This window comes from Malus domestica, chromosome 15 (assembly GCF_042453785.1).
Source record: "Malus domestica chromosome 15, GDT2T_hap1".
Taxonomy (NCBI): Eukaryota; Viridiplantae; Streptophyta; class Magnoliopsida; order Rosales; family Rosaceae; genus Malus; species Malus domestica.
The window spans coordinates 14349673-14366782 of record NC_091675.1 but is presented as its reverse complement, the minus strand read 5'-3'; the positions used below and the strand labels follow the sequence as shown (position 1 = coordinate 14366782).

General features: G+C 39.5%; 2 protein-coding genes across 3 annotated transcripts; one reads left to right on the top strand and one right to left on the bottom strand.

The window, feature by feature from the left end:
• Window positions 1-2218: 2218 nt before the first annotated feature.
• Window positions 2219-8285, bottom strand: LOC103400485 (protein NONRESPONDING TO OXYLIPINS 2, mitochondrial). The gene is made up of 3 exons (XM_008339140.4): window positions 8025-8285; window positions 7803-7912; window positions 2219-2536 (listed from the first exon to the last, which is right to left on the bottom strand). The coding sequence occupies exons 1-3, from the start codon at window positions 8180-8182 to the stop codon at window positions 2517-2519; spliced, it is 288 nt and encodes a 95-aa protein (XP_008337362.1). The 5' UTR covers window positions 8183-8285; the 3' UTR covers window positions 2219-2516.
• Window positions 8286-10419: 2134 nt separating this feature from the next.
• On the top strand, window positions 10420-16511 carry LOC103400486 (peroxisomal fatty acid beta-oxidation multifunctional protein AIM1-like). Of its 2 annotated transcripts, none has more exons than XM_008339141.4 (18): window positions 10420-10695; window positions 10789-10860; window positions 11042-11104; window positions 11203-11259; window positions 11374-11441; window positions 11560-11641; window positions 11732-11787; window positions 12009-12311; window positions 12425-12511; window positions 12892-13066; window positions 13701-13822; window positions 14074-14237; window positions 14454-14708; window positions 14863-14984; window positions 15091-15212; window positions 15373-15521; window positions 15869-16007; window positions 16134-16511. In XM_008339141.4, the coding sequence occupies exons 1-18, from the start codon at window positions 10602-10604 to the stop codon at window positions 16176-16178; spliced, it is 2175 nt and encodes a 724-aa protein (XP_008337363.3). In that variant the 5' UTR covers window positions 10420-10601; the 3' UTR covers window positions 16179-16511. The 2 variants fall into 2 exon arrangements, with proteins under 2 accessions (XP_008337363.3, XP_070670795.1); XM_070814694.1 differs by having other exon boundaries at window positions 10438-10695; window positions 15869-16095.
• Window positions 16512-17110: the final 599 nt, after the last annotated feature.

The window sequence follows — 17110 nt, the reverse complement described above, 5'->3', positions numbered from 1 at the left end:
TGCCTGGTCAAAAGATAGTGTACGAATGGTGGAAACTAGCTTAACAAAGCTGAAGAGAATGGGAATAAGTGTCATTCCCACAGACGGTGCCAAATGTTGATGCACAAAATCAATGAAGACTTTGGTACAACAGAAAGTGTTAAGTTTGTGACCTTCGCTAGATTGCTCCGGTCACTAGTGTGGATAAGTATGTAAATGGATAGAGACAAGGAAACAAACACAAGATGTACGTGGTTCACCCAGATTGGCTACGTCCACGAAGTAGATGAGTTCTCATTAATTGTGAAGGGTTTACACAAGTACATAGGTTCAAGCTCTCCTTTAGTGAGTACTAGTGAATGATTTAGTACAAATGACATTCGGAAATATTGTGAGAGAATGATCTCTATTTATAGAAAAGAGTTTCTAGTTTCATTCTGACATTGACACGTGTCGTGTTGTGATTGGCTTCTAATGTGTTATGATTGGCTTCTGATGTCGACACGTGTCGCGCTGTAATTGGCCTCCTGGTGGGAGGGAAACTCTTCTGAGTCCTTGACGGTATAACGTTGACCGGTGCTCAGTAGTTTCATGATTGGTCAAGTATGGTACAAACAAAAGGCAATCTAGGACCAAACAAATGACTTAAGGGGCTCTGGACTCCCTTCATTCGAACATACAAGACCATGAACTAAAAAGTCCTTGTTTACAAGGCAAGAAAAAGAACTTAATGTGGACTTAACCCATCTATGACAATTCTTTGATAACAAGAAGTTTGAAGTAACTTGGGGCGCAAGTAATCAACTTAAAACACACTTGTTCTACATATGCTATATTGAGATAGCAGTGGCATGCCTAGCACTTGGTTAGTTTTGATTGCGAGTCTCAAGGCCTACACCTAAGGCCCCACAAAGGTACCTTTCAGAACTAACTTTGTTATCTTCTTGTAGCACATCAACAAGTAAGAGCCTGACTACACATCTAAAGTGCCAATCCCTTGGGGAGCTGTGGTGAGGTCCGAGGAGCCTTCTCCACAGAAATCTTTGCTCGAACAATGTGTAGTCGATAGATACAAATCGCAAGATTTAAACTCATTCAACGATGATAAATATGATGTTGAGCATTACCATCACTCGAGGGTAATGAGAAGAATACCCCCTACATTTAAATAAGTTTAAAATATTTGATTTGAGTGACTATTATTTGCGTGGTATGATTGTTAACATTCTTTATATGGGATTATGACAAAATGATTTTTTATCAGGAATAATGACAGGCTAATTGTAAGATAACCATAAGATGATTAAAGTCAGTTAATGAGGTTTATTGGAGTCCCAATGTGGTTGGATTTGATCTGGATTACTTAAATTAGTCGCATATTATAGTATTTAGAATGGAAGTCATGGATCAAGGAAGTCAGAAACTTGAGAGAGAAAAAAAAGGGTAATGAGATCAATTGCTTCTAATCCACTCACTTGGAAGAGAGAAGTCATAAATCAAAGAAGTCCTGAATACAGCAGAGAGGAACAAGAATGAAGGACAATGTTAAGAATTTGACTTATTTGATACTCATTCCAATTTTCAAGTAAATATGTTATGGTTTTTCATTCAGAAGGCCAATGTATCAAATTGAGTACCCAATATTGATGAGAGACGAATCAAACATGTGCTCTCGAAAGCAGAGGTAAATTGTCATAACTACGTAAACTACAAGCCCCGAGCATCAAATTGAGTTTACTTAAATCAAATACCATGTACCCATCATGTTTCACAAAAAATTGCAACTATACACAAACGGGGAAGGTTTGTGGCCTTAAGAGGATGACCACCCTATCAGCCAACCCCACTATACACGCGTGCAAAGGGAAACCTCTCAGTTGTTGAATAAGTTGGGGGCTCACTGGTCACTACCCTAATGCCTCAATGAAGTTCCTGAACAGGACTGCTTACCAATGCGATGGTAAAGTGGTAAATTCCCTGAGACTAACGAAATAACCAGCTCTCTTTTATCCAATTTATTTCTTACAAGATTATATTCCAAACAACTTTAGTCAGCGTTTTACGGTGGTTTATGTACGTTTGATTCTCGTGTATATTGTCCCACCTATTGTTTTTGTAGTAGTATAGGTTTAATCGTAGTGAGAGTCATGTTCTATGTTAAACTCAAGAACTGAACTCGCTCTACTAGACTCAAATTTCCAGCCTATTGTGAGTTCGATTCTAAGATATAGGAATCAGCTTTGAAATGGAACTTGAATCACCTTACAATGCCATATTGTCATGTATAACTTTGTAATTCGAATACCAAAAAGAAAGAAAGCATCCGGCCTCATGGATAAAATAAGTACACAATATCGGGCGCATCTCGCATTATAATGCCCAATCTTGGATAAACAAAAAAGCGTCCAGCCTCATTCCAGACGTTCAAACAAAAGGATGAAAATCGACAGTCACGGGTGTCCGATAAACTGTTCAACATCTTATGTCACTAACGTGAACTAAGTGTATCCGAGACAACTTGATACAGGGAGACTCTGTCATAAAGGCATTGAAATCCCTGAAATATGTGGAAAAAAACGAAGGTGTTAGAGTTCATACTTGATATTATCACATGAAAATGGCCAAACGTGATTATATCGAGGCTGATGTAAAGCCAACTTACGGTTAGCAAAACAAGGAAGTTTTTACTTACAATTAACCCATTGCTTCATTAAGTGATGTATATCGTTTGATTGACATAGTTATACTTAAAGATGATTAGCAAGACTTCATTGTTACAACTCGGTAGAGTGTGCAGGTGTGAATATACGCGCATGTCCAGTTTTAAGAACAAAGAGAGTGGCATGCCAGTTCCAGACTTAAAAATGATTTGTCCGTTTTTCTTCTTCTTTATAAATACGGAGCACCCTACAATTTTTGTATAAACTACTAGTGGGTAGCGAATTGAGGCTCCGAAAAGTTCTTAGTCAATAGGATATATCTAGCTCCAAAAATTTCCATTTAAAAAACGAAAACAACCACAGTGTGCCCCTGGATAGTTATCTTTTGGCTTAACCATACAAGCTCACTCAGAGGCTCATAAGAAGGCAGGCAACGGATAGCCAATGCAGTCCATAAATAATACAAAATACCATATATACCTAAATCCGAAACTTAGATCACTAAAACTCAATCAAATAGATAGAGTTTATATTCAAAGCAAATGCTAAGCGCAAACAACCCACATCGCCGAGCATTCAAAACAAGAAAACTTCAATTGTTTCAAACAGAATTTGAACTTTGCTATGTAACTTCATCCCCTGAGTAGTTCAAAACCACACTTTCACTTAAGATGATTGCTCGAGGACAATCGAACAACCATTCAACAATGCAACTGACAGCTTCTTTTATCATGAAGCAATACAGTATCAACAACAACAACAACAACAACAACAACAACAACAACAACAACAACAACAAAGCCTTTTCCCACTAAGTGGGGTCGGCTATATGAATCCTAGAACGCCATTGCGCTCGGTTTTGTGTCATGTCCTCCGTTAGATCCAAGTACTCAAGTCTTTTCTTAGGGTCTCTTCCAAAGTTTTCCTAGGTCTTCCTCTACCCCTTCGGCCCTGAACCTCTGTCCCGTAGTCACATTTTCGAACCGGAACGTCAGTAGGCCTTCTTTGCACATGTCCGAACCACCGGAACCGATTTTCTCTCATATTTCCTTCAATTTCACTTGAAGCTTACTTGTAGTTTCAGGCTTGGTCAAGCGCGATACAAACCATGTAGTAGGAGTCCCCCAAGTCGCCGGGCTAGGGTATCTGCTGAAAGATGTGACAGACAAGGTAAGCAATCAGAGCTCCGACTGATTGTTCACATTCTCCCTATCTTGCAGGCAGCATGAAGGATAAAGAGAAGAAAAATGAGAAGAGATGATATGGGATACTTTTGCTTTTGAAGAAGTAACTTTCCACAGGCTTATTCTTGAACCGGGCTGGAGGGTTTTCTGGTTTCCTCCAGAGTATAAGGCCGACTGAAGAATTTGAGGGTCAAAACAAGTCCATCAAATCTAGAGTACGTTCGACCCTGCTGATATGAGATACTTTTGCTTTTGACAGAGTAGTGGATGTATCGGCACGTGTGCTGTTACGCTTGTCTCCACATGCTTCCTTGTATCCTTCTCACTTGCCCTATCTGTTCCTCAGGCAGATGCGGTATCTTCCCTGGAAGCATAAGATGTTGAAGATGAGTACTCGAGAGCAATGCCAGGTAAGTAATCAGGTAAGGGGTTCCAGGCAGTCAGTTCTTGGCTGGAAGCTTGATTCCAAGTGCTGACTGATTGCTCTCTTTCTCCTTGTCTTGCAGGTAAGAACAAGGCCAAATGAAAAGACAGGGAAAAAGCATGATATGGGATACTCTTGCTTTTAACCCTGATGATATGAGATATTCTTGCTCTAGTATAGCTTGTTTACAGAGGTATCATCGGGGGGAAAGAAAGCTGAATATTTCGAAAGGCTTCGTTGGGAGTGCCCTCTCAGATAAGAGAAAGGGTTGAGCATTTTTGCAGGTCTGCCTGTCCGTTAGGGATGGAGGTCGACATATATAGGAGTCTCCCTAACATCAAGTAATAATGCTATTCCTTTACCCTGCTTGGTCATAGCACGGTAGTGGGAGCTGCCAGCTTCACAAGTTTTAACTCTGTCAGAGCACTTTGAAAAAGTGGTCTGTGGTATCTGGAAAGCTGATGTTGCGTGTTCGATTTTTGAGAAAGCAATCATGCTGGGGGTCTGGCTCTCGAGATTCGGAGAGCGGTGTCTCTTCGATTTTTTAGAAAGTAATCATGTTAGGAGTCTGGTTCTCGAGATTCGGAGGGCGGTGCCTCTTCGATTTTGGAGCAAGCAATCTTGTTGAGAGTGTTTTCTCGAATGTGAGTAAAGGTTGGGCATGTTTGCTAGTCTACCTTGCCACGAAGCACAAAGGTTGACACACAGGGACTTTCCAATTATCCAGCAGTGGTACTATTCCTTTACCCTCTCTTCGATTTTTGAGAAAGTAATCATGTTGGGAGTCTGGCTCTCGAGATTCGAAGGGCGGTGCCTCTTCGATTTTGGAGCAAGCAATCCTGTTGGGAGTGTTTTCTCGAATGTGAGTAAAGGTTGGGCATGTTTGCTAGTCTACCTTGCCACGAAGCACAGAGGTTGACACACCGGGACTTTCCAATTATCCAACAGTGGTACTGTTCCTTTACCCTTGTGGGTAATAATATGGTAGCTAGACCTTCAAAATTTATGTGTCTAAACTTTGTTAGTGTTGTTTCTTTGCAATTCTTTTACCCTTCTTGGTCAGAGCGATATAGCGGGAGCTGCAAGCTTCACGTGTCTCAACTTTGTCAGAGAACTTTGGCAAAGTTATCTGTGGTACCCATGAGTTACTGTTGCGTGTGGGAAGTGGGTGATTGAACAGTACGATTCATGTGCTTTCTACTTCGCCAGAAATCTTCGACAGAATGCCCATAATTTCCGCAAAACTGAGTGTGCGTGTGACAGGTGTTGACAAGACTGGAAAAGTAGGTGCCTCTTCGATTTCTAAGATCGGCCCTCGTGGTCTCTGAGCAGCCCAGCTTTTGAGAAAGCAAGCCTCTTCGATTTCTGAGATCGGCCTTCGTGGTATTTGAGCAGCCCAGCTTTTGAGAAAGCAAACGCCTCTTCGATTTCTGAGATCGACCCTCGTGGTCTCTGAGCAGCCCAGCTTTTGAGAAAGCAAACGCCTCTTCGATTTCTGAGCAGGCGCCTCTTCGATTTCTGAAGCTTCGTCGAGTGCAGATTTTTATAGGGGCTGACATTAAGTTCCAAATCACACTTGAATATCCACCAGTAGAAGCTCCATTCTTGCACTTCTAAGATCTTGATTTGTCCAACCTTTTCTCTCTTCAACACCTTTGAAAATGTATGGCCCCTCCGACCGTCGTTTTGACTTGAACCTTGTTGAAGAGGCAGCCCCGCCTTCTCCAGACAACATATGGCGCCCATCTTTCATCTCCCCTACTGGTCCTCTTACCGTTGGGGATTCCGTGATGAAGAATGATATGACCGCTGCGGTAGTGGCCAGGAACCTTCTCACTCCCAAAGATAACAGACTACTTTCCAAACGGTCTGATGAGTTGACTGTTAAGGATTCTCTGGCTCTCAGTGTTCAGTGTGCAGGTTCTGTGTCTAATATGGCCCAACGCCTATTTGCTCGAACCCGCCAAGTTGAATCATTGGCGGCTGAAGTGATGAGTCTCAAACAGGAGATTAGAGGGCTCAAGCATGAGAATAAACAGTTGCACCGGCTCGCACATGACTATGCTACAAACATGAAGAGAAAGCTTGACCAGATGAAGGAATCTGATGGTCAGGTTTTACTTGATCATCAGAGATTTGTGGGTTTGTTCCAAAGGCATTTATTGCCTTCGTCTTCTAGGGCTGTACCGCGTAATGAAGCTCCAAATGATCAACCTCTGATGCCTCCTCCTTCTAGGTAACGAAAACGGTCGCTCTTTGGTATTTCTTGATCTCCGATCCTCACCCCTAACTCGTTTTGGCCTCCATTTGTTCTGAACTTGCACTCCATATATTCTGTCTTTGATCGGCTTAGGCGAAGACCTTTAGATTCCAACACTTCTCTCCAAAGGTTAAGCTTTGCATTTACCCCTTCCTGAGTTTCATCTATCAACACTATATCGTCTGCGAAAAGCATACACCAAGGAATATCATCTTGAATATGTCCTGTTAACTCATCCATTACCAACGCAAAAAGGTAAGGACTTAAGGATGAGCCTTGATGTAATCCTACAGTTATGGGAAAGCTTTCGGTTTGTCCTTCATGAGTTCTTACGGCAGTCTTTGCTCCTTCATACATATCATGTATAGCTTGAATATATGCTACTCGTACTCCTTTCTTCTCTAAAATCCTCCAAAGAATGTCTTTTGGGACCCTATCATACGCTTTTTCCAAATCTATAAAGACCATGTGTAAATCCTTTTTCCCATCTCTATATCTTTCCATCAATCTTCGTAAGAGATAGATTGCCTCCATGGTTGAGCGCCCTGGCATGAACCCGAATTGGTTGTCCGAAACCCGTGTCTCTTGCCTCAATCTATGCTCAATGACTCTCTCCCAGAGCTTCATTGTATGACTCATTAGCTTAATACCCCTATAGTTCATGCAATTTTGTACATCGCCCTTATTCTTGTAGATAGGCACCAAAGTGCTCATTCGCCACTCATTTGGCATCTTCTTCGTTTTCAAAATCCTATTGAAAAGGTCAGTGAGCCATGTTATACATGTTTCTTCCAAAACTTTCCACACTTCGATTGGTATATCGTCTGGGCCTACTGCTTTTCTATGCTTCATCTTCTTCAAAGCTACAACCACTTCTTCCTTCCGGATTCTACGATAAAAAGAGTAATTTCTACACTCTTCTGAGTTACTCAACTCCCCTAAAGAAGCACTCATTTCATGTCCTTCATTGAAAAGATTATGAAAATAACATTTCCATCTGTCTTTAACCGCGTTCTCTGTAGCAAGAACATTTCCATCCTCATCCTTGATGCACCTCACTTGGTTTAGGTCCCTTGTCTTCTTTTCCCTTGCTCTAGCTAGTTTATAAATATCCAACTCTCCTTCTTTGGTATCTAGTCGCTTATACATATCGTCATAAGCCGCTAAACACCGATATTTAACAAGTAGATTAAGTTGGCAAATAAACAAGCAGATGGTGTGCATTTTCTAGTTAACATCATATCAAGTACAAGCTACAGAGCACGTAAATCATCAAATTAAAGTAAAAAACTCACCTTGAGGAACTAATCCCCAGCTCTGGGAGTCAATCGACAAGCTCGATATCAACCGCGCCGAAGCCACCGCGCTGTGCAACGGCATCATTGATCCCAACTCCACTGGTAACCTAACAAAGACAAAATCTTTCTGAGATTCAAATATTCCCTACACTTTCTCGGACGCCAAACAGGTCGTAAGAAAACGAAGACGAGAAATGAGTATTGGAGGAGCTGATATACCTGGAAAGGCCAGAAATGCGTCGCATGGGAGCGGAGGCCGGAGAGAGAAAGCTCGATTTGAGCTGAGAGAGCTCGGACGCCGGCAACGTCTTGGTCAGATTGCGCGCGAAGGGCTGTAATCGGGAGGACAACCTAGAGATAACTTTGCAGGACGCCATTGGTGAAACCTTCGAGCTTTTGGGGGTTTTGGTCACTCGGTCACTGTGCTCGACAACGGGAAGGTTTATGCCCTTATGGGGGACTGCCACAGGAAACGACGTCGGAGTTCGTTTTCTTTTGTTTAGGGCGTTTTGGTTATGATCCATTGGGCCCATGGGTCAACCCGCTACTGATTGATGGATCAATATTTGGTATGATCCGTTGGGAATTTGATATGATCCAATGATCCATTGATTCCCAACAACTGAAGACTTGGTCCAAAACAAAAAGCGAAGACTTCTGATCAAGACTTTTAGTCCTATTTTTTTATCTCAACTTGACCCAAGGTTGCCGGTCTATTAAAAAAAAAATTTAAAACTGTTGAGTTATTTCGTTTTCATTTCTTACGTTTTACATTTTTATTTTAATAAAGATGTAGTTCTTAATTTTTTTTAATAATCGATATTACATACACCAAGAGTGTAACATCTCACATTCGTTCAGGAGAGTGGATCTTGTAAGTTTATATGTATATTCTCATCTCTACCTAGCACGAGGCTTTTTGGGAGCTCACTAGCTTTGAGTTACATCGGAACTCCAAAATTAAGTGAGTTCGCACGAAAGCAATCACATGATAGGTGACCCACTGAAAAGTTCTCGTTCCCAAAAACAAAATTGTGAGGGCGTGGTCGGGGCTCAAAGCGGACAATATCGTGTTACGGTAGAATCGAGCCCAGGATGTGGTAAGGGCCCGGGCCGAGATGTGACAAAGAGAGATGGAATGGGCTGAACCTTATAATAAGTTAGTAGTAATGTGATTTAAATTCGATTTTGACGAGAATCGAAGTTAAAATCTTATTTTATTTTTAAAGATTTTCTTAATTATTTGAATTAGAAGCATATTGTTGGTTTTCATTCTTTTATGCTTGAGGTACAGAGAAAGTACATAAAAATAAGATGATGTAAAAAGGTGGCGGAAGGACATGAAAGAAACAAAAATAATGAGTAAAAACAAAATCTTCAAATTGAATAAAAAACTTGAAATAATTTTTTTTTTTAATTTGACGTGACCCAAAACTGTTAGTTCATTGGACATAAAACTCTATTTTTTTTCTTTCTAAAATTAGGTGAGTGGAAAATAACTAACTTATAGTCTAACTTAGAAGTTTTAGGTCTAATTTTTTTTTTTTTTTAAGTCGAGATTTTCATAGTCTGATATAGAAATTAGAAGTATGGAGTCTTATTAAGTTCAAATTCCCAAGCACAACTTCATCATCAGCCATCAAATCAATTTTATTCCTAAAATCTCATTGTCATCTTGCAAAATGGTCATACTCAAACTTATGATTTGACCATGTTCCGGGCCGTCCCAGCTCTCTTATTTTGTATGTACCTATAGATCCGGCCGAAAAGGGTGGGTGGGCGAATGAAAGCCACCGGATTGCCTAAAAAATGCAGCCACTTAACTTCAACCTCGTGCCCATGAGATTTTCTCAAAAATAAAACTCTGTATCAGCTCTTTGCTATCTTATTTTTTGACACAATCATCATATTTTGATCACGTCTAATGACTTTTCTCTTTATTTATAAATGAAATGTCTTAGATTCGATTCTCGCTACATTTTGATCACGTTTAATGACATTTCTCCAACCGAAGTGTCAAATCCTATATGGCGATGATATGGATTGGCAGCAAAAGAGGTTATTGTCAAATTTGACAGCTGCTTTAAATGTTTTTTTTATTAATTATTAAATGTATTTTATTAATTTTAATTAGTTTAATCATTTATTATAATTAATGTTGAGTTAACCGATGCAATTATCATACTTTTTTCTTTTTTTCAATCAAGGAAGGTAAACAATTACTGATTAAACTCTAAATGTCCTTCATTAAATTTTAATTAGTTTAATAATTTATTTTATAAAATAATAATTTAATTTGACATATCGGTTGGAGAACAAAACTTTAAAGGATATCAAAGTGCCACATGAGCTGTCAAAATTTAAATTTTATGTTCAAAATTTGACATCTCCTTTGGAGATGGTCTAGGGGATTAAAATAGGTGGATCGTTAGATTAAATTTCAAAGATCCGAATCACTTAATCTGATAACCTTAATAAAAGAGATCAGAAGAAGATGTATTTCCCAATTCAACAACCAAAGGATTAATTCCCTCAAAAAAATAAAAAATAAAAAATAAAAAATAAAAAATAAAAAATAAAAAAACAACAACCAAGGGATTAATTTGCTACCTGCAACTGAGTGACAGTTCACATTCAACGGCCCGACACTATCATTTTAATCAAGACACGACACCCCGAAAAGAATATAAAAGCACCCAAGCTTTCTGATCTCGTCATCCTCTCTCTGTCTCTCTCTGCCCTGTAATTCTCCCTATCTTCATCACGCTGCCCTAGGGGACTCTGGTACGCGAATCCATGGCGAAGGTCAAGGTCACCTTGGAGGTCGGAAACGACGGCGTTGCAGTTATCACCATCTTCAATCCCCCTGTCAACGCCTTGGCCATACCCAGTAATCCAGCTAGCTCCGCTCCTTCTTTGTCAAAATTCAACCATTCGTAATTTGTTTTTTGATTTTTTGGGTACTTTTTTGGTGATTATGCAGTTATAGCTGGCTTGAAGGAGAAGTTCGAGGAGGCCGGGAGGCGAAACGACGTGAAAGCTATCGTTTTGACTGGTAATTCAGCTTGGATCCCTACTCTCAATCGAGTTTTGCTACGATTCGTTTTGTTCGATCCAGTTCGGCCAATTGGAAAATCTGATTTTAGATAATCGAAAGCTTGAAATTTTTTGTATTGACTTTCTTCGCTTTGTGGATGTTATGTAATTTTATTTTCTTGTTTTTTTGGTTGATGAAGGCCATGGAGGAAGGTTTTCGGGTGGTTTCGATATCAATGTTTTCGAGAAGGTTCACGAGTCTGGTATGATTGAAATGAACTAATCTCTCTCCATTTGTAGCGTTGAGTTAATTGATGAATGGGTTGAGAACTCACCGTTGTATTGCTGTGTGGCGACGCAGGGGATGTTTCGATCATGCCTGATGTATCTGTTGACTTTGTGGTCAACACACTTGAAGGTATTATCCCCTATGTTCTTCTCGAAAAACGTCAATTACTGGCCTCCATGTTTGCTATGCAGAGTTAACATTAACAATCTCGTTAATACTGTTTGTGTGTCATGTGTAAAACAGATTCGAAAAAGCCTGTTGTTGCTGCCGTCCAAGGACTTGCGCTAGGAGGTGGCTTGGAGTTGGCATTGGTTTGTGCTCCTCCTTCCGAGTGGACAATTTCTAGTGTTTCGATTTCATACGTTTGGTGGATAAAATTTGCTGTCGGAACTGTTGTGCAATTGCGTCTTATTAGTAAATTTCGTGCAGGGGTGCCACGCACGTATTGCTGCTCCAAAAACACAACTTGGCCTTCCGGAGTTGTCACTTGGAGTGATTCCTGGATTTGGAGGTATGACTTTTATTCTACACAGGTGTGAATTGGACACCAAAATATATTTGATTGTTGTACTAAAATGTGAAAATATTGTTGCTATGTAAGGCACACAACGTCTTCCAAGGCTTGTAGGGCTTCAGAAGGCAATTGAAATGATGCTGGTAATTGGCTCCTCTGCTCATTTTTTTTTAGAGCTTCATACCCAAATGTTATGAAATAATTTTTCATGTTTGATCTTATAACTACTTATTTAGGTCCGTACGCTGAACCCACGTAGTTGTTCACTTGTTTTGAACAGCTTAAAAGTTTTACTCAAAATTATTTTACAGTATAAGCTCATCTTGCATTGATTCTAATTTAGTATAGTATGTGGTACTTTCAGTCATCGAAGCCAATCCTGTCTGAAGAAGGGGAGAAGCTGGGTCTTATAGATGCTATTGTGTCTCCTCAAGAGTTGCTGAAAGTATCTCGCTCTTGGGCTTTGGACATTGCAGATAGGCGCAAACCGTGGTTGCGCTCTCTTCACAGGACAGATAAAATTGGATCCCTGTCTGAGGCACGAGAGATACTGAAAGTTGCCCGACAACAAGCCAAGAAGACTGCTCCCAATATGCCTCAGCACCAAGCATGCCTCAATGTGATTGAGGATGGCATTATTCATGGAGGATACAGTGGTGTTTTAACGGTAATTTTTGATATCATTGGCTTTGTTTGTTGTACATGTTTAATCGTCTTTTATATGTGTAATGGCATGCACCGGGTGCACATATGTTCTAACAAATGAAATTGTTATTTCAGGAGGCTAAAGTTTTTAAGGAGTTAGTTCTAGCGGACACTTCAAAAGGTCTTGTCCATGTATTTTTTGCTCAACGCGCAACATCTAAGGTAAGATCATGATACACAAGTAGCTTCTTTACTTCTTTTTGTAGTTGTTCTTTTTTGCCAGTCCTCTGTCTTTGAGTTGATGACATCTATTGTCAGAATTGGCCTTAAACCAACCCTCTCCTGGCTTCTTAATGAGATTTTTACCCGTTTGTTTTATGCTCTTCTGTCTGTTGTAAATGGTTCTGCTTGGCTTTCTAAATCCAGTTTTTGGCATGCATCCTTAAGTAATTATATTTGTGTTGATGCTTTTATGGAATGTATCTGCTAATTATTTTAATGTGGTGAAGGGTGTTGATTATGTTCTGTTGCTTGGAAGCAGTTTCTACATTCGACCCTCCTTTTCTTTCTTGTTGTATCTACTTAAATTTTAACTTATGCAGGTGCCCAACGTTACTGATGTTGGCCTTAAACCAAGGCAAATAAAGAAAGTTGCTGTTATTGGGGGAGGTCTGATGGGTTCTGGCATTGCTACGGCCCTTCTTGTGAGCAACATATCTGTGGTTCTAAAGGAAGTCAACTCTGAATATCTTCAGAAGGGCATAAAAACGATAGAAGGTGGTTACCTCATTGGCAGAATTCTTGAGATTTACCATTCTTCTATGAGTTATGAATGAGGCTTCAGGATTCAGGCTGTAGTACAGCGTATAATTTTTTTGCTATTAATTTTACTTTGGCATTTATAGTTTTAGGTGAGAGGTCGCACTTGGTGCGATGGCAAGTGCCTTCGTCCATGAGCGGTAGGTCTCGGGTTCGAGACTTGGGAGCAGCCTCTCCATAAATGGGGGTAAGGCTAGCCGACATTCACCTCTCCCAGACCCTGCGTAAAGCGGGAGCCTTGTGCACTGGGTACGACCTTTATTTATAGTTTTAGGTGAGCAATGAATATAGTGAAAGATAATTGTCGTCAATCTAATAGAATGGTAGTTTTTTATTTGTGCAATATTTTAATAGCATATTAGGGACCTAGATAACATTGTACTTATTTGTGGCTTTAGTAATTTTTTTATTTTTTATTAACTAAGCATTGGATCATGTTTAAATTAACCGGGAATAACAGTCTCTGCTGAGTTTTGTTGCAGATTGGCGATTCACTTATTTCCAGATAACTAATAAAATAATACTTTTTTTTTATGCATGCACTGGTGATATTAGAAACCTGAAATCTTCTCGTTATTTTTTGTTTCAACAGGAAATGTTAAAGGCTTAGTAACTAGAAGGAGGCTGACACAGGACAAGGCACAAAAAGCTCTCTCATTGCTTAAAGGTAGTTTGGACTACTCCGACTTCAAAGATGTGGACATGGTCATAGAGGTGGGGAATTTTAAAATGCCAGCTGTCTTCAATTTCTATTTTTTCTTTCCTATATTAGGATAATTTTGTTAAACCTTCGTCGTTCTGATAGAGATGATTTCTGGTGCTCGTCTGTATTAACCACCTTTTTGGGCCTGAAGATCATCTGCTGTCTACTTAATATTTCTGTTGTAATGAAATTGTAAAATCTACATGTTACCTCTTGGATTTCTATTTGAAAGTTATTTGATACAATTATTCCTTGTTTGCAGGCTGTCATTGAGAGTGTTCCTCTCAAACAGAAAATTTTTAGTGAACTCGAGAAAGTTTGCCCTTCTCACTGTGTCTTGGCTACAAATACATCCACTATTGACCTCAATGTTGTTGGGGAAAAGACAAACTCCCATGATCGCATTGTAGGGGCACATTTTTTCAGGTTATTTTATGTGTTTTTCTTCCCAGCTGCACACATCTTTTTACCACTTGAAAACACATGCTTATTTGCCACTTAAAAACATTGTGTTTTACAAATGTCTAACTCAGTTAAACCCTTTTTATTGTTTATCAATTTTTATATATGCACTAGTAATTATGGTGGAATGCTTTTTGTTTGTACTTTGTACTTAATTTCACATTGTTCTTTGATGGACAGTCCTGCTCATGTGATGCCTCTTCTTGAAATAGTACGGACAGAGAAGACTTCGGCACAAGTAATTCTTGATCTTTTGACTGTTGGAAAAATAATAAAGAAAGTTCCAGTTGTGGTTGGTAACTGCACAGGCTTTGCAGTCAATCGAGCATTCTTTCCCTACACACAAGGTGCCCATATATTGGTCAATTCAGGTGTGGATGTATTCAGAATTGATAGGGTCATCAGCGATTTTGGCCTACCTATGGGTCCATTCCAGTAACTTTCTTCCCTTTCACCATACCTAGATTTTTCATGTTTTATTTTGTACATTTTAACGTAGGATCTGGCATTTTTGTAGAAATGTTTTTGCCTACTGATCGTAGAATTAAGAACTACATTGTTAATTATATCTACTGCTCTTGACTTGCAGGCTTCAGGACTTGGCAGGCTATGGAGTAGCCCTTGCAGTTGGAAAGGAATTTTCTGGTGCTTTCCCTGATCGCACATTTAGATCGCCATTGGTTGAGATCTTGATAAAAAATGGACGAAATGGTAATCTTGAACTTCACTAATCTTATTAGGTCTTCATCTTCTGGAAGAAGGGAGGGTATTGTAACATGTTCTTTATTCTAACTACTTTATGCTTTTGGCATTTTAGGTAAAAACAATGGAAAAGGATATTACATTTATGAGAAGGGTAGCAAGCCAAAACCTGATCCTTCTGTCCTACCACTCATTGAGGAATCTCGACGAGTTACCAACATCATGCCTGGTGGAAAGGTGCTTTTGCTTTACATCAGAAAATACATTTCTCATTTATGCACAGCAGTAGCTTAAAGGGAACACTCTGTATTGCTGTTACAGGCTCAGTAGTTGCTTTATATAATGCATGCTTTATGAGGCTGTCATGCTCATCTTGTTTGCTGGTTATGTCTGGCAGCCTTTAACTGTTACAGACCAAGATATTCTGGAGGTGATACTGTTTCCTGTAGTAAATGAGGCATGCCGTATTCTAGATGAAGGAATAGTTATTCGAGCAGCAGACCTTGACATCGCATCTGTTCTTGGGATGAGTTTCCCATCTTACCGGTGAGTTCTATATTGACCTTTGTGTCTGCTTGAACTTGTCATGTTGCAAATATTTGCCTCTACTTTTGCAGCTAATGGAGAGGTCTGATTGTTTGATCTTGACATCCGAGGTGCAGGGCAATGGATCCCTTGCGGGATTAATTGTCCGGACTTGAGCACCACTCTTCTTTTTGTACAAGCTCGTTGCAGTTGTGTACTATTGGTTTTTTCACTTGGTTGACAGTAATGACGTTGTTAATGACGTTGTTAGTTAATGCGCATGCTTGATTTCACAGTTGGTTGACAGTAATGATGTTGTTAGTTAATGTACATGCTTGATTTCACATCGTCTGTTTGTTATGTGGCAGGGGGGGTATTGTCTTTTGGGCAGATCTGGTCGGGCCTAAGCATATATACGCTAGTCTCAAGAAATGGTCCGGAGTATATGGCAACTTTTTCAAACCATCCAGGTTTTTGGAAGAAAGAGCAACAAGAGGGTTGCCGCTGGTAAGAACATCGATTCTTATTTTCGTCTTGAACTTTTCCCCTTTTGGGATTTGAATGAGAAGAAAGAGCAACAAGAGGGTTGCCGCTGGTAAACATGCATAATTTTTTTTTGTTGTTGACCTGCAGAGTGCACCCGCGTCGTCATCCGCATCTTCAAGGTCACGCATGTAAGCAGAAAAAACGTATTTTCAACCGGTTTTCGAGCACATTCAGTGTTCAGGGAAATAAGACTCGAGTTAATCGATTAGCAGCTGGTTTACAAAATAAAATGTAAAGTTGTCACCTTTCTTTTACTCCTCTTTCTTTGAGTGAATAGCTATAACGCTTCGAAATGGCGAGGCACTGAACGAGTTTTCGGTTAAGACTTTTTCCTTAAGAAATTAATCGCCTATTGAATTTGGGTGATGGCGTGACAAATTGTTAGTTTGAGACTGATAATATAGGCATGAACATGTATCATTAAAACTTCATGGTTATACAACAGATGCGAGGCGTTAAGGACAATTTATAGTAATCGTGGCACTGAGGATATGGTGGTTTTGAACCCTTTTGGGAGTTTAGGGTTTGGTTTTTTTATCAAAAGCAAATTTCTAAAATAAATTAATTGCATATGAAATGCATTTTGAGAATTTATTATTTTAAACTGGTGATGTGTCACATTTTTTCGCACTTAAATTCGGTGCACATATTTAGGGTCCCTAACATTATCTGTAGTTGGCATTACTCATTGCCGATAGTAGACAATTGTAATCCTAACTTCTATAATATTGCTTCCCTAATACTTGCAAAATTTCGGTTCAAACAAATTTGGTCCACAAATTTCAGTCAAACAAACTTTTTTTTTTCGCTAGCATTTAATTTCGAACTTAAAAGTTCAACGAAATCCATTTCCTAAAATTTAATGATATTTCAAAATGTCTAAATTTTTATCCCGCTTGTTTTTCAGCTTCAAAATTCAATGAAATATTACCTCTTCACTTGTAAGTGAGATATCTTAAGTTCGATTCTCGCCAAAGACGAAATTGAACCACATTATTGCTAGCTCATTATGAAGCTAAACCTACTTCTCACCCTCTTAATGTAGATAATATCGTTTGTTAAAA

Coding starts and splice junctions, on each gene's coding strand:
- LOC103400485 (XM_008339140.4), bottom strand. CDS start 8,182: ATGGCGTCCTGCAAAGTTATCTCTAGGTTGTCCTCCCGATTACAGCCC. Junction 7,913..8,024: donor CGCATTTCTGGCCTTTCCAG/GTATATCAGCTC, acceptor TGTCTTTGTTAG/GTTACCAGTGGAGTTGGGAT. Junction 2,537..7,802: donor CTGGGGATTAGTTCCTCAAG/GTGAGTTTTTTA, acceptor CACATATTTCAG/GGATTTCAATGCCTTTATGA.
- LOC103400486 (XM_070814694.1), top strand. CDS start 10,602: ATGGCGAAGGTCAAGGTCACCTTGGAGGTCGGAAACGACGGCGTTGCA. Junction 11,642..11,731: donor AGTGATTCCTGGATTTGGAG/GTATGACTTTTA, acceptor TTGCTATGTAAG/GCACACAACGTCTTCCAAGG. Junction 14,985..15,090: donor GATAAAAAATGGACGAAATG/GTAATCTTGAAC, acceptor TTGGCATTTTAG/GTAAAAACAATGGAAAAGGA.